At 32.6% G+C, this 16,468-nt stretch overlaps 1 protein-coding gene across 1 annotated transcript; it reads left to right on the top strand.

Annotated features, from left to right (window-relative positions):
• The first annotated feature begins 3,292 nt into the window (after window positions 1-3,292).
• Window positions 3,293-6,064, top strand: LOC124373130 (U2 small nuclear ribonucleoprotein auxiliary factor 35 kDa subunit-related protein 2-like). The gene is made up of 3 exons (XM_046831520.1): window positions 3,293-3,403; window positions 3,858-3,950; window positions 5,885-6,064. The coding sequence occupies exons 1-3, from the start codon at window positions 3,293-3,295 to the stop codon at window positions 6,047-6,049; spliced, it is 369 nt and encodes a 122-aa protein (XP_046687476.1). The 3' UTR covers window positions 6,050-6,064.
• Window positions 6,065-16,468: the final 10,404 nt, after the last annotated feature.

The raw sequence follows: 16,468 nt of genomic DNA, 5'->3' as shown, positions 1-16,468 counted from the left end.
AACTCTAACAAATGTGATATCTACATGCCCCAATAGACTAAACTATCAAAATGGTATTAACAATTTCTGATAAATTTTTACCACTTTACAGTATCCTGTAACGCTACCAAATTATAAGCCCTGTTGATAATGGAGTAATTTTATTTATAATTATAGTTTTATTTTCAAAAGTATGAGCGTTCTCAAAACAATTTGGAAAAAAAGTAGACAGAATTCTCCACTATTTTGTAGTTCTTCACATCCTCTGAGAAACCTTCCCTTGTCAATGTGAGGCACCTCATATCCATCTTTTAATATATCAGGGAAAATTTAATTTCTCAGCAAAGCGTTCAAAGGTTATGTATGGTAGCGGTTTGGCCTGATTGTTTATGCAAAACTTAATTATACTAGGTGGGACAGAATTGTTGAGACTGTATCTTTTAGTAACATTTGAGCTTGTTAATGGCAGTCAACACATTATGTCACTTGGCACAACGGCACACTAATGATAGCATCAAAGATAAAATCTGATGGAGACTCTTGAGTAAAGCATTGAAAACAGATCAATACAGTGTGAACAATCTACGTATCAGTTTTGTATTGCACACTCTAGAATCAAAACAGAGGGAATGTCAATTCTTTTCTGTACAAATTTCTAGAAAGCTCCAGAATATCTTTGTAGGTAATCACATCCTGAAAATATTCAACGTACTCCACATAGTGCTTGTCCTGGACAATTGTAGGCTACAACAGTTATCCCTAGTCCGGGAGAAATTTTCCTAGCTCAGTCTATCCTGACTTACGTAGTTTCTTTTTAAATATGGCCGCCTTAATGAAATTGTTTGAAAATCAATATTTAAATTTATATATCCCTACCTACTTTAAAGGAGTATGTTCAAAATTGTAGACTGAATTTTGTTGCAAAACTGTAAAAACACAATGTTTATGTCCTTTGCGTAGAGATACTTGTAAAATCCTTTGATTTTAAGTTCATAAAAAGTCTTCTAGTTAACATCTCTTACTCAGTTATATATTTCAATTTTTGTGAGGTACATCCAGCGAGGGATCAAACTCCAATGCAGGGTGATGTGCATTCAAAGTGATCAAGAAAAAGAGGTGTTTTTCTATCCCCAAAAATACATTTGAGAAGATTAAATCTAATATTACCCTTATTGATTCAATTTAAAGTTGAATTGTTCCATGTTTAAAGCTTATCATTGAGACGAAGCATATAATCAACATGAGGTGCAGGAATTTGTACAACTATATTGCTTCCAGTCAACTCATGAAATATTGAAATCGCAAACTAGAACTAAATTCTTAGACTCTGTAAGCTTGGGACACAGATTATTGAACAAATTTGCAGAAGTCTGCATATACATGGGTGGCCCATATTTTGAGGTATGTTCATATTGAAAACCAATAATGTCTTATTGCGTGGATGGTCCTATTACAATAGTTTGAAACCATATAAGTAACCTAATTGTTCAGAATAGCCCTTTTCAAAATTATATTTTCCCTTATCATATGGACTTTTTTACTGTTATGTATACGCAGGAATTGTATCAAGAAACGTGAGTTCAAGAACAACCTAGTTTTTTTGTTATTTTATGTTTCTTGCTTGTGTTAGCTATTTGAAAATATAGTTGGATTAATAAAGGGATGCACAAGGGATTTTTTCAAGATAAATTGGATGTCATATTAAATTAAAGCGAAAAAATAATACTACCGCACACTATCCTTTCATGTTCAGATCCATAGAAGTTAAATTGTATTACTGTTTCCAATTATATATATATAATTTCAATAAACATTGAATCACAAAAAAGTACTTGCTCCGCCGGGACTGGAACCTGGATCTCTCACTTGCCGGGTTATATATTATATGTATATATATAAAAATTAACAAATTAATTTTAATGTTATTTTGTTCAGGCATGCTGCTTGGCGAAAGGAAGCAAAAAAGTTGAGAAGGAAAACGAATTAGGAGTACGTTAGCGGTTGCACGATGATCAACAACAATTGTTAATAGGTAAAGAATAGAGTTCTCGTCAGATATTTAAAAAGGTTTGTGAAAATGTGTAATACTTAGGCCTTTCTTTATATATTTCTGATAATAATTTTGCCAATCAAAACCCTAAGTTAATTTTCCAATAAGAATTAACAGAAAATAAATCAAATTTACACTTTGCATCAGTAAAGCTTGAAGTACTATTTAAAAACAATTGAACAAGTGTTGTATATCAATCAAAAGCTAAAAGTTAACATTCTCAACTAAAAGATAACATTATATTTATCACCAATAAAAGTTTTCCTAAAAATAATGATACTTTTCATAAAGTTTACTTCAATGAGTAAAGTATAAGGTACAATAAAAAGCAACTTTTATTTTATATATTCACCATCTTTTGGATGCTTTTATTTATGTTAAAAATAATGTTTAATGTTAAATTAATTTAGTTAATGTTGTCACCAGGACTCAAAAAGTTGCATTTTTACAACACAATTTTCTAATTGCGTTTAGTTATTCTTTGTTTTTCTCTGGTGCGAAGGAGTTTTTCTGTTCTTTTATAACATAAGCAAATTTTTTATTTCATGCTGACAAATTACGTACGACTCTGAGTAAACAGCATGTTACAAAGGTGTTTGAAAACACCTTTGCAAATCAGCCAAAATACGTCTGCCAGTACAGGGGAAAATACGTGGCAAGTTTTTAGAGTAATAACAGTCTTTCCCTAATACTTTCATATCATTCCTAATTGAGTTCAGTTTATTGCAATTTTTGTATTCTTATATGAGATTTCTAGTACATGTTCGTATACAAAGCTGTTCATTGTGTGAAATAATCAGAATACAATTTGTGCTTTTACTACGCCGATCTGCTATTGTGATATGTATTGTTTTACATTTTTACTGTTATAAATATGTCAAAATAACATTGACTTTATTATAATGCAAAACTTAAATTTCTCTGAATGCACTGAGTAGCCCTTAAACGGGGTTTTTAATTGCGATAAGTTATAGAAAGTTTGTGTTAATGTTTATTTAAAGTCTTCAAAATTCAAAAATAAAACATTTCAATGTTCAGGTCATTATTTTTAGGAATACTAGTTAATCAGAATCCGTTTATTCTTTTTTAATTGAGTTGATTAGTTTAATTAAAATATTTTTTTAGTAATTTTCTAATAGTTTTTTTTATATTACAATTTTAGAACAAGAGAAGAGAGAGCGGGTCTCCTACGTACAAGGCGTGGTTGGAAGAACAAGCTCTTTTAGAAGAGTTTAACGCAGCTGAAGAGAGAGACGGCTAGCAATGGAACGTCAAAAAGCGATGGGAAACAGAAGAGGAAGCAGCTTTGCTGCGCTGGAGAGAGAACAACAAAGTCGACTAGCTCAGGCGAAGGCAGAGAAGTTCAAAAGAGAGGTAAATGGTTTTGTTACACTATAAGCTTGTACTAATATTGTTGAGTCTTTAAATTATAATATTTATCTGCCAGTTTTATTTTATATTTTATTTGCAATATCAATGTATTATTTAACTAAAATAAAATAGTAGAACAATTCATTATTTACAATTTTCCATACATCTTTTAACAGATGAACATGACTCCAGATTCCGGGAGTCTATTATGTAACAGGGTCAGATTCCAGACGCTGCATGTAGAGGAAGGTTAAAACTTGAGCTAAACTTTACCATTCACAAGCTTTGGATAAGTTAAGCTGTATTCACAATTCGGTCGGTTTACAATAGGCCTACTATCTTTTGAATGTTGAGTAAAGTTAATCGGGACTTTTAAATTGTTCCTCTTTGTGTAAACAATTCTATTTTGGTACTAAAAGTGTGTTATTTCATTAATGCTTTTCATAACTGTTTACAGATAATGATAAAAGAAGAGTGGGAAAGGGAACAAAGGAAATTACAAGAAGCCGAAGAAGTCAGAAAAAAAATGGAGGATGAGAAGAAAAGAAAAACAGGTAGGCTAAAATACAAAATTCCTTGTCCCATAAATAGTGAATGTGATTATTAAAGGAGTATTCTACAACAAGAGAGTCACAAGCCTTTCTTTCACCACAATTACTGTATAAGTAACTGCTAATTTGCACATATAGACCATTGAGAGATTTAGTTATAGCATTCTTAAGAATTAAAAGAATGTTATTAATAAAACCAAATAATTTTTGGTCTTTTTTATATACAATTAATGGTTAAACATACTTTAATATTCATTTTTATGTTTCTTTTTTGTACTGTGTGTTATAATCTTGCTTTTTAAATTTAAATCAAACTCAGAAACATGGAAGTGAAACCAGTGAAAGGTCAGAATTAAAGCAAATATTCTAAGAAATGACTTTTAGAAGTTCCTAATATGCCTGGTTTTATACTTAGGTGTCAATTGAAAATCAAGTTGCAACTATATAAAAGGAGTGTCTTTTATTCTGTCCTGTAACATGGTGGTCATTTGCTAAACTTTATGTAAGGAACCTAATTGGTAACACTCTCTTTGTCACAAGAAGGGCTAATTGGTTTTTAGTGAATAAGTTTTGTAAACTCCAGAATAGTAACTTTAGAATTCAATGTGCATTTAGTACAAAACTAAATTTTTTGTTTTTTCACCTGCCACATAATAACAATGTAGAAATACAGTATAGTACCTATATTGTTATATTGATTATTTTAATCAAATTAGTCACTTATCCTTCCACATACAAATGAATTACTTTCAGTTCAAGAGTAAGTAATTCGTTATAAATAAAGGTTTTTATAGTTTACATACTGTTATAGAGATGATGATTAACCCCATTCGTGACTGAATAAATTACTAAAATTTTTGGACTACAGGACTGGATATTTTCCATGCTTCCGTGTAAGAACAGGTGCACTTTGCATAACACTTACTGTATAACATGCTATGAATTATTATAAATGTACCTTAGTTATTCATTGTTATTGTATGAACACAAAATATTAGTTTTTTTAAATATACATAAATATTTACACTATTTACAAATGTTTATTATACTTCTTTAGAAGCTGGTTTGGGTCTGAAATACTTCAAAACATGTTTCCAGATGAAGTGTGAACAATGAAAATCTTTACATTGGTACACTGTTTCACTTCTTTTCCCCTGTAAGGCACAAACTTTACATTTTCTTGAGGGCCTGGCTTTAGTGGTTGGAGGTATCTTTTCAATAAAATGCCCCCAAAACTTTTTGAAGGAGTGGTGTTTCTCCACAAGCGGGAGCCTACCAAAGGGTTACCTGAACCCTAAAGGTTTCGTCACAGAAGTGATTGAACACATGTGATTCAGTGCAGTTTTCTTCTAACTGCCTCAAAATTATAGGATTTATTCCATGATTGCTGGTAAAACGCATTGTATTAACATTATTTCGTCCAACAATCCACGTAAAATCACAAAGAATACCGGTGGGTTATCGTCACTTTCATTATCACTGCATGTCATCGTTTTGTACCATCAGACATTTATTTTCATGTATCATGTCCATCTTGTTCACTGTTACTTTCCTCATCACCACTTTCATCTAAAACATTAGCAACTGTAAGCCGCAAAATCATCCGAATTTTACGAACACATCCTTCCGGTCGCGAGACGCCATCTTGACTGTTTACAAACGAAAGAAAGCTGTTTTGCCAAGATGATTTGAGGCAATATCAGATGTTTTTCAGCAACGAAGAAGAAGAAAAACATAGACTAGAATATTGAGAACAAAATATGCAGCAAATGTGAATGCCTCAGCGATCTATCGGCAATATATTCAACTACGTCGATGTCCGTGTCTATCGGACGGGCGCTGCCCGTCTTTAGTCGTTGTGCCGCGCGAAGTGAAGGACGGAAACTGCCCGTCCAATGTCTTGAATGGGTTAAACAATTTGATAATTTTTTTGCAGGCAGAGTTACTTGCTCAGATAGATGCATTCATTGACGGTCGAGCCGATTTGCCTGATGAGGTCAACGTGTCCACCCAGACTCAGCCTGGGCATCCTGATTGTCCGTTCTTCTCCAAGACCGGTGCATGTCGCTTCCGGGATAATTGTTCCAGGTATGCTTGATTTGTCACTTAGTTTATTCTACTACCTACACTGTGGGAATATGTGATAGTATTCTTACGGTATAGTGACACCACAATGAATCCTTGTCACTTTGAGTTGGTGTTTATCTGTGATTTAATGAAATATGAAGTGAACACTGAAAATTACTTCTTTTTTTCTTTTAATGTTATTATTATTTTGTTAAACTTTTGGCAGTACTATTGGCATTTTGGCATGTCATCTGATGGTGTTTTAGAGCAGTAATGTTTTTACCATAAATTGATTTCATAGTGATAATAAAAACCAAAAGAATGCTGGGATTTTTAAATGGCCATTACTTAAAAACTAATCATAGTAACAAAAATAATTTAAACCTCAAATTGAAGTTGAAGTAACTGAGTTTTGTTTTCCATGTAACGTGGTAGGAAACATTGACCTTGGCATGTGCAGAACATGCTGCATGGTTGGCAGTGTGGCTATTGTGACTGACACACCTGGCGCCAATTGCGAGTGCACAATGTTTTATGGTACATAACAGTAGCCACAGTGTGTTCTGTGGTACGCAGAATTGAAATTGGTTGTTAGTGTGCAGCGTCAGTTTTGAGTTACGTATCGAGATCCAAATTCACCAGATGATAAAGCATTCATCACTGGTTTCAACCAGTTTCAAAGACACAGGAAGTGTGTTAAAAAGACATTCGTCCTGGTTGGCCAAAAACTAATGATAATAAAATCAAAGAAATCCTTCAATGTTGTATCAGAAGCTCGAAAAAATAATACTAGTGACCGAGTAATCTTTATGCAATACGGCGTCTGCCTCATTACCTTCGGAAAGAGCACAACACATGCAACAATAGGTTCCTCAAAAGGTGGATAGGCAGGGAATAGGCAATTCCTTGTTTCCCAGGAGTAAAGAACATTGCTTATGCTATAGTTATTCATGATTTGGCATATCTGCGTGGAACGATTTTCATAAACGTTTTGAACTATGACAGCATACATGCTTCATAACACCTTGTTGATAAATCAAATACCACTTTGATCTCTGTAGAGCAAACAAATGGACAGGTAAAAACTAAATTAGTTCTTTTCTCTTCAATTTTATGTTTAAATTGTTATTTATCTTGAATAGTTTTTAAGTAACGGCCATTAAAAATCCTGGCATTTTTATTTTGAAACACTATCAATAGCATAACATATATATAGGGTGTCCCTCCACAGTAATACCCAACAAACTTCTCTGGTGGTTTCCTCTCATCAAAACAATGAAAAAAAGTTTTGTATAAACATATGTCTGAAAACCCTTTGTTAGCGAGGTACAACTAGCGGAAGATTTCAACCCATTTTCTAGGTAAGGGCGGAAATAATAACGAAACTGATGTTTTTACGCCCATATGGAGTTTTAGCAGAAAACAAGTCCCTCCCTAAACCTAAATGCCCTACTGCACTAGCTACCGTGAATGTTAAAAACTAACAAATAAACTCATGTCAGATTTCTTCTGATAGGTGAAGTGACTTGTCCAATTTCAAGAATTAGTGGGTTGTTGGCCATTATTTTTTTTCAATGATTATTCTTACCACCGAAGTTAGACCACTTATGACATACTATTATATTTTATACCCTTCTATAATGTTTACAGAAGACAAAACCAAATTAGAAATATGTTAAAAAAAAACTTATTTTATTTCTTTAGAACATGTGTTGAAAATGATCTTGAGCCAAATTAGCTCTTTTAGTTTTTTATAATACAAATTATTTATAACCTTTTTTTTAAGGAACCATACATCGACCAGGCATCAGTCTGAACACTGCTGGTCCCCAATTTCTATGATCACTTCGGGCTGCAGACACTAAACCATTGATGAGTTATGATACGGACGTTGGACTTGAGTATGAGGATTCAGAAACATATCAGCATTTCAAGTGAGTATCTATAAAATTCAAGCATGAACTGATTTGTTAAATATATTCGTGTTCCTAAGGTGTTTGACAAGTGTATTATGTTTTTATACAGTAGATATATAAAACACAATAGCATTTGGACAGTGTTTGCTTTTTCCCAATTTTTTTGTGCTTAAAAACTGCATGATAAAATGGTTTACACTCAGAATTAGGTTGGTTGGTTTTGAAAAGTTCACTCATCCTTTATAGCAAAATGTTTTTAGTGTTGCTTTGACGCCATCATGTACTGGAATAATTTTATTTGCAATCATCATTAGATGGTGCTTAATTATATTGTAATTTGTTTGTAAGTTAAAACTGAGTTCTCATTTAGTGGAGGTTTCAAATTATTGCTGTGCTAGCTTATTAATTTCTGGCTCAACTGAGATTTAGTTTCAACAAAGTTGAATGCTTCTCGGGTAGTAACTAACATGTTCATAACAGTTGCTTGGGTTCTTGAAGTGTACCAGTATTGATACTACATTCAACAATTTAGTGTAAAATTTAATATGAAATCAAATTATATAAAAGTTTATCAAAAGGTGAATTAAGCTCTTGAGACCTCTCACCCCGCTTAACCCTCCATCGGGCGCTAAACGGAGTTTTTCTTTTTGTTTTTGTTTAGTTTTTTATGGAGTAATAATCCGTGTGCGCCTAAATGTCTGACCTGTGATGGTTTCTTTTTAAGTTTTACAATATATTTTATTTGAATTTTGTGAAATGGAGAATGAAGACGAGAGACTTGTCAGTACAGTTCCCGTGTGCTAGGGAACATTTCAGTACTGTTTATGGAGTGAACATTGTCGTTATAAGAACCAGAAGGAAAATGTTTTGAAACTTTGTGTAGTGTTAAAAAATTTTTAGTAAAGAATAAATTTTTGATTTTAGAATAATAATTGACATTACAATTGTATAATATCTCAAGAATTGAAGTAAGTTGTTTTTGTAAGAAGTTAAAAACTAAGTTAATTTTCCATATATTATTACAGAAGGTTTAAACATTTTTTACAATTAATTTGCATTATTCCTTGAAATAAATCATGTTTGTTACTATATACAATAACAATTTTTTTTTTAATTTCAAAATTCTTATTTGGAAAATTCATTACATAAGAGAGTAATTTTTATTTAAATTCTAAAAATGAATATATTTACATTGTAATTAAATCAGTATGAATATTTAAACAAATAAAAACAGTTCAAACGACTATAATATCCATTATTCACTAACCTGGAGGAAACCTCCGTGAGCGCCTGATGGTGTTTCTAATTTTAAGCGCCCGATGGAGGGTTAATATACTCTGCTGTCCAGTTGTGTGGCAAGTGAACTTAGATAAAAGATTTTAATGAGCCAATCAACAGCCCTTATTGGAACCAAACCCAGGGATTAGTAGCCAGTTAATATTCTTTTATAGCTGATGGTTTCATGTGGGGTTCGCATCTGGCCTGTATAAAGAAAAGAAAATCCTCTTGGTGTCCTATTGGAGGAAGAGAACTATTCATGTTTTGTGTCAGTGCGATGCTTATGGTGCTTATCTTTCTAATAAAATTGTTTTATTTAATCATGCCTTAGTGAGAAAGAAGCACAATATACATCTAGTAATACTCAAGTGGTAGCATTTTACTAAAAACGTAAAGAATATAACTTTTAGAGTTCGTGTTGAATAATTTTGCAAATATCGTTTAATCACTCACTTTGCATGCACGTTTTTCGCTTATAAGTAATGTAAGCAAGTTAAAACATTTTGTCTCATTGATAAAAATTTTCAAAGTGCGCAGAGGTTTATGATGCTCTGTGATGAAAATATCTTGAAGGCCCGTACACTCAAGGGATTCCATCTATCGTAAGAGAGATATTGAGAGCTCTTGCAACATAGTGTCTGAGAATGAGTGCAGACTACCACTCTAGGTGCAATAGAACGATACAGCTGACACCACAATCCAAGAATATCTAAAATGGTGAAACACTTTATGAGTTGTAGATAACATCATCCTTCTTATAATAACAATTGTTGCAGTACATCGCCATGAAAACCTGGTGTGTTGAGATTGAATGGCCTGTGCTATATTTATATACAGCAATGATATTGGGTCAGCAAAATTGGATGATATTGTACACCACAGAAAACTTGATTGACCCTAAAAAGTACTAACAAAATTTCAAAAATACAAAATTTACAAATTCGTTTTACTATATTTAAATGAAACCACAAGTCAATATATTCTCCTGAATTTTTCTATCTTTCTCTGGGTATGCTATGGTGTAGAAGAATCGCGGTCATGGATAGAAGTAACATTGGTAGAATATGCAAAAAAGAGCTCTCAGCTGTTTTTTTGCACTCTTCCATTCTCCCACACAAGCATGTTCAACAATGTGCACACCAATACAACCAAAGTGTCTTTGTAATCCTCAATTTTCAATCTGTGCTTCTAATATTTTTTTTCAGATTGTTTAACTTTGAAAGAGTACTGTAACATACAAGATATTAAGATGAATTCATTTTGAAAGGATCATCCAACTAAATCTTGTAATAAATATCAAAAAGAAAAGTAAAAAAAAAAAAATGCCTTTACTTTTTCACTAGAGATGAGTAGCTACATAATTTTAAATGATCTGAAGCAAAATATAGTTGACAGAATTCAGTTGAGATGTAGTCCTTTGAAGAATGAATAAATAGGGTATAAAGCAACACGACATTTACATTATATGCCAAGCAACTGTTGTGAACTTTGCTATCCAAACTATTACAAGAGGTTTCAATGTACATTGGTCATTTGGTGTAGAAGTTGCAGTTTCCATGACCACATTGAGAGACTGGTGTAGATCTCCTGTATTAGTGTAAGTGTCTGGCTATGCATCAGAAGGGTTGAAGTTGAGGTATTAATACATTGGTTGGTTCAGATCAGTACTCGCGGCAGTGAATGGGAAGATGGCCCGTGGGTGGTGCGGCAGTCAGACCAAGCACTTCACCATTGGTAAATTGTTGGCTGCAGACCTTCTTCTAGACTGGTTAACCTTTCCGTTTATCCGACTAAATCTTTCACTGATATTATTTATAAGATTGACAAGTACCAGGTCAAAGTAGTTACTTTTTTTAAATTGTCTCATAAGTTAGAGCCTAGGCAGTTGATTTTGTTTGGTCGTAAAAAAACAAATTATTATTATTTAAGGCTCCGCTGAATACAAGGTAAGTTGAATGAGGGAGGAGGTGAGTGAGTCAATATAGGAGAATAAAATGGAAGTACCCTAACAATTTTATCAATTTGTTACATAATTAATTTTTTTCCAATTTTATATTAATTTAAAAATTGGTAGTGATCATCATTTTATGATTTTACATATTTAAACATAATTTTCAAATAATAAATGAGATGACTTTTGGTTCTAAGTCATCTTTTGATCTAAGATGCAGTCTGTTGCAATTTTAAAACAATAACAAAGATATTTATCCTGATAAGATATTTTGATTCTATTGGAAACGTTACCTGTAATGTGCCATAATAATTTTGAAAGTAAGTAATCAGTTATATTTATGTAGTTTGACTTCATTTTCTTTTTTTCACAATTCTATTATTTACAGCTTACAAAAAAGATAATTTACAACAATATGTTCTAAAGTTCAAATAAACTCAATTTAGTAGCAATTTAAATCCTTTTTATGTACTCAGCATTATTTTAACCTTTCAATTAGTGGTTGCAGTGGTCTTTTTTTTTAAATAGTGATAAAAAAGTTGTATTATTTTAGTGTTTCTACAGGGTGAGTCAGAAATATGGTAAAAATATTTTAAGACGTGATTGTAGAGCTAAAAATAAGAAAAAAATGTTATATAAAGGTAGGTCCAGAAACGCTTCAATTACTGAGTAATGGCTGGCGAAAGTTTTGCTTTGTTTTCAGTTCATTTCGTGTGAAATTAAGTGATTCTGAAATGTTTTGTTCTTACTTTTCAACTCAATAAGGTGGAATTATAAGGAAAAAAATCACCTGAAAAACCGAATAAAACAACTCTAGAGGTTGTAGTGTAAACAGTTTTTGAGAAAAAAATATATGAAATTTTGTCAAAAATCAAATAACAAAAATACCCGTCTTAAATTTTTTGAAGTCCAATAACATTGTTAAAATTACCAATAAACAAATTGTTTTTCCTAACACAAATTGTAGAGAATTTAATTCTGAAAACAACCATAATAAGCAAATCCTTTGGACTTTTTACCTTTGGGGACATTTAAAAACATTAGTTTACTCTATCCCCAATAGATACCATTGAAGAACCTCGGCATACATAGATTAAACATTTCTAAGGATTTCTATTAGAAAAACAATTTGATTTTACACCCAGATGAAACTGAAAACAAAGCAACATCTTTCGCCAGCCATTACTCCCTAATGGAGCGTTTCCCACCGAACCTACCTTTATATATAAAATTGTTTTTTTCTTATTTTTTAGCTCTACAATCACGTCTTAAAATATTTTACCATATTTCTGACTCACCCTGTACAGATAAGAAATTTACAAATATTTTCTTAAAAAGATTTGAATAATAACATTTTCAAGTGCAGTAAGCAAATGACCAATTTCAAAACATTTTCACCTAAACGCCTAAAACAAAATGTTAATGTTAATTTAGAAGTGTCAACAACATATGGATTTATATTTTGAGTTTGGGTGAAAAGGGACTTGGGTGTGATTCACCTTTAGAAAATGTTTTGATTTTTCTTCCACCAGTAAGTAACATGCCCTCAAAATTCACCAAAATTTGGTACTTTAGTAACAAATGTGGGAAGTTTACAATTGAACACAGTGTATATGATACAGTATATGTCCTGTATAAAAGTTAAATAAATTTTCCTTGACGGCTGTTTAAAAGTAATATATACATGAGTATAGTAATATTTAACATTTCATTCCATTTTTTATTATAAATTACACGTTTTCTTTCGATACTTTCAAAAATTAAATATGTTTTTAATGTTTTGTCCTTTTTTTCATTTTAAGTGACCTGGTACTTGTGAGATAATCTTATTTTTTCTAAGTTCTTGGTATATTATAATTATTTTGTTCAAGAGCCTAGGTTTTCTTAACAGTAATAGTTTTGTTGCTTGTTGGCAAGTAAGTATACATAGATATGTATGTTTTATCGCTATTTGTAAGTTAAACAAAACATACTAATGCTTATTTAAAAGTTTTAAATAAGGATATTTTTTAAATAATATGTATATATGGTAAAGTTAAAAGTATGTAATCATGGTTAAAATTTACAGTTTGACTTGTCCTTTATATTGTACTTACGTATTACTAAATATGAGAAATTTACAGAATTTAACTGTAATAATAGTCATAAATTATTCATATTTTTCTCATTTCACTCAGTGGTATATTATTTAAATATTTCTTGTAATATTATTTTGTTAATTTTTTATTCGGACCGCTTTGGTAAAAATCTCTGATTAAAACCTGTTTGATTTTTATTGTGTATAATTTACAATATATTTTAATTTATAAAAATCTGTTTCTTTATTAAAATTACTGTACTTAAATTGCAAAAAAAAAAATACTTTCAAATGGATGGTAAGTATAGTGATGTTTTAAATTTAATTTAATTTATCAGTTGTAACATCACATATATAGAGATAGGCACATACTTAACTGTTTATAGTTGAGAATAATAATGTTGTGTTATATGTCATATTTTGGTTTAAATTGAACATATTTTATTAATGAATTGGCATAAGAAGACACAATATTTGGATGCCAAACATAACAACTCATAAATATATGCTGAATAAACTCATTGTTGTAACCTCTGATACTAAAAATTCAGCTGGTGAAGTGTAGCAAGTAGCCTACACATAACATAGCTGTGGTGGGAAGAGTTGATTCAATGTGAATGTTGAGTTTGCTCCACAGTTCACCTTTCTTTTTAGTGTAGTGTCTGAAATCTGACGATATCACAGACTTGACCTACGTAATATATGATGTGACCACGTACAACAAATAAACAAATAACCCACCATCTGGCTTTGAGAGTGGATTTATAAACAATGGTTTTGCCATACATGCAGGACATTGGGTTTCAGAACATCACATATATTTGTGATATCGATACACAGTTTAATGGTGCATCATAATATGTCTTGTCTGTTCATTTTGATCCGGGAGCAAACATGTTTTTAATACGATTTATAACACTTTTTTTCAATTTTTAATTCAGTTTAGTCCTTTAGTTTAAGCATTAATCCCCTATCAGACCGGATAATCAAATGAGATGATCACACTCTGTGAGTAAGAATAAGAACTTTATTTTGCCAGAAAATACTTCATACAAATACATTTGCATGTCACAAGTATTATTATATACCAGAGAATAACAACACTAAAAGTCCATTTGTAGTCCAAGCCTTGTCAATATATGCTTCTACAAAATAAAACCATCTTTTACAGAGTAAATTATTAAGTTAATGTTTAAATACTTGTTATTGTTGTCTTATCTCTAATGGTAACTTATTATACCGGGTGGGGCAGAGTGGACTCCCTGATTTGATCGGTTAACTGTATAAAAACCATACAAGATTATTACAAAAGCTTTTTATTTCTGAAATCTACATACAATGCCATTTATTTTGTATTAAGTTTTAAAAATGATTATCGTCCAGGTGACGACCTTGACGAGCGATGCACATATTCAGCCGTTCAAATGAAGTTTTCAAAAACTCTACGCAGCATATCTGGCGTTATTCCAGTGATCAACATCAACAATTGCTTCCTTAAGGGCTTCCAAGGTCCTTGGTCGAACTTTGTAAACCTCAGATTTGAGGTAACCCCAAAGAAAATAATCCCATGGGCTTAGATCGGGGGAGCGAGGGGGCCTTGAAAACATCCCCTCGTAATGAGATCAAGCGGCCGGGAAACCATTCTTGCAGAAGTTGGCGAGAGCGACGGGCGGTATGAGCCGTGGCAACCATCCTGTTGAAACCAAAAGGCTTCCATATTATTTTCCTCACCATACTCTTCAATTCTGGGGAAGAAAAAGTTCTCCAACGTCTCACAATAACGTACAGTGTTTCACAGTAACGATTTCACCTTCGATTCAAAAATGTAGGGGCCAATTATGCCTATGGAGGACACAGCACACCACACAGTCACTTTTGGGAATGAAGAGGTTTTTTGATGAAGAGTTTGTGGGTTTTCAGCTGCCCAGTAACGAAAATTGTGCTTATTTACTGTGCCCGAGAGGTGAAAATGTGCCCTCATCACTAGACCACAGAATAGTGCCATCGGGTTGTAAAGAAGCCAGTATTGCATTGCAAGCATCTGTACGTTTAACAAAATCTGCTGGCATCAATTCTTGAACAACCATCATCTTATACGGGTGTAAATTGAAGGTCTGAGTGTAAAATTCACCTCACCGTTCTGGCCAACATTCCAAGAGCAGCAGCACGTTTTCCGCGCAGAGCGCGATGGAGATTGTTCAATAGACGCTCTCACCGCCATTATGTTCTCTGGTGTCCTCACACTCTTTGGTTGCCGATTGGTTTTCTAGGCAGTGCAGATCCAGTTGCCCGTAACACTTGTAATCCATTTCCTTATGGTTTTAGCATCAGGAACACTATCATGACGATTTTCAAACCAAACCGTCTACGAAATGCAACGCTGGTCGCCACCACACTAATCCTTATTTTTAAAGAACGTTTCGACTACAAAACCACGATGCTCGCCAGTCCACGGCAAGGTGACTACTAAAAATGGCGTCTTTCCACGGTAACCAAAGCCTACTGAATAAAAAAAGAAAATAAGGTTAAAATGTTAAGATGTGGGAAAATATCTTTCTACAACTATGAAACTTGTTTACTCTTGCCATGATTCTGATATGTCTTTTGTATAATAAAACCTTCTTTTGTTTGTAGAAGATTGGCCCGCAAGCTTTTAATCCATAACTTAAATGGTAATGGAAGAGCCCATAATATGCTCTCTATGAGAGAAGCCTGTTTCTAATTCACCACATAAAACATTTTATTGCAAATATAATTGAACTGAGTTTGCTTTTAAACGTAATTACATGTTGGTGCCCAGTTTAACATTAGAAGTCAAAAGTTAAGCCTACAAATTTAGGATCTGTTCTGCCTTTTGCGCATTAGGACGTCTGATTCTATAAAGAACTAAATAACATATTACGCTGTCTTATAATTCTTTATTTAAAATTAAGTTATTTGCCAGGGAGAAAGCCAGTCCTCTATGTAACATTATGGTTTTTAATCTTACAAGTCTTCTAAAAAGCGTAATTTTGTATTTCCTAGTAATCGTAGTTGGTCTGTCCAACAGCATAAAAAAGAACAATGTTGGACAATTTTGCACTCAAAAGGAAAAATTTGCACCTCAAATTATTGACTGCCGCTAATAAACAAACAAAGGTCCCAAAACAGAAACCTTTGTGGCACTCCACAAAGTTACAGGCTTACAGGCCCCCCCCCCCCCCAAAGATTAACTCTTTTCCTAAAAAA

The sequence above is a fragment of the Homalodisca vitripennis genome, unplaced genomic scaffold (assembly GCF_021130785.1).
Source record: "Homalodisca vitripennis isolate AUS2020 unplaced genomic scaffold, UT_GWSS_2.1 ScUCBcl_4884;HRSCAF=11316, whole genome shotgun sequence".
Taxonomy (NCBI): domain Eukaryota; kingdom Metazoa; phylum Arthropoda; class Insecta; order Hemiptera; family Cicadellidae; genus Homalodisca; species Homalodisca vitripennis.
The sequence above is the reverse complement of the archived record's forward strand: the minus strand, read 5'-3'. Positions and strand labels throughout refer to the sequence as shown.

What these genes read in the sequence shown, in the direction of transcription:
- LOC124373130 (XM_046831520.1), top strand. Translation starts at nt 3,293, where the DNA reads ATGGAACGTCAAAAAGCGATGGGAAACAGAAGAGGAAGCAGCTTTGCT. An exon ending in CAGAGAAGTTCAAAAGAGAG is followed by an intron (nt 3,404 to 3,857) that starts GTAAATGGTTTT and finishes AACTGTTTACAG; the next exon opens with ATAATGATAAAAGAAGAGTG. An exon ending in AGGATGAGAAGAAAAGAAAA is followed by an intron (nt 3,951 to 5,884) that starts ACAGGTAGGCTA and finishes ATAATTTTTTTG; the next exon opens with CAGGCAGAGTTACTTGCTCA.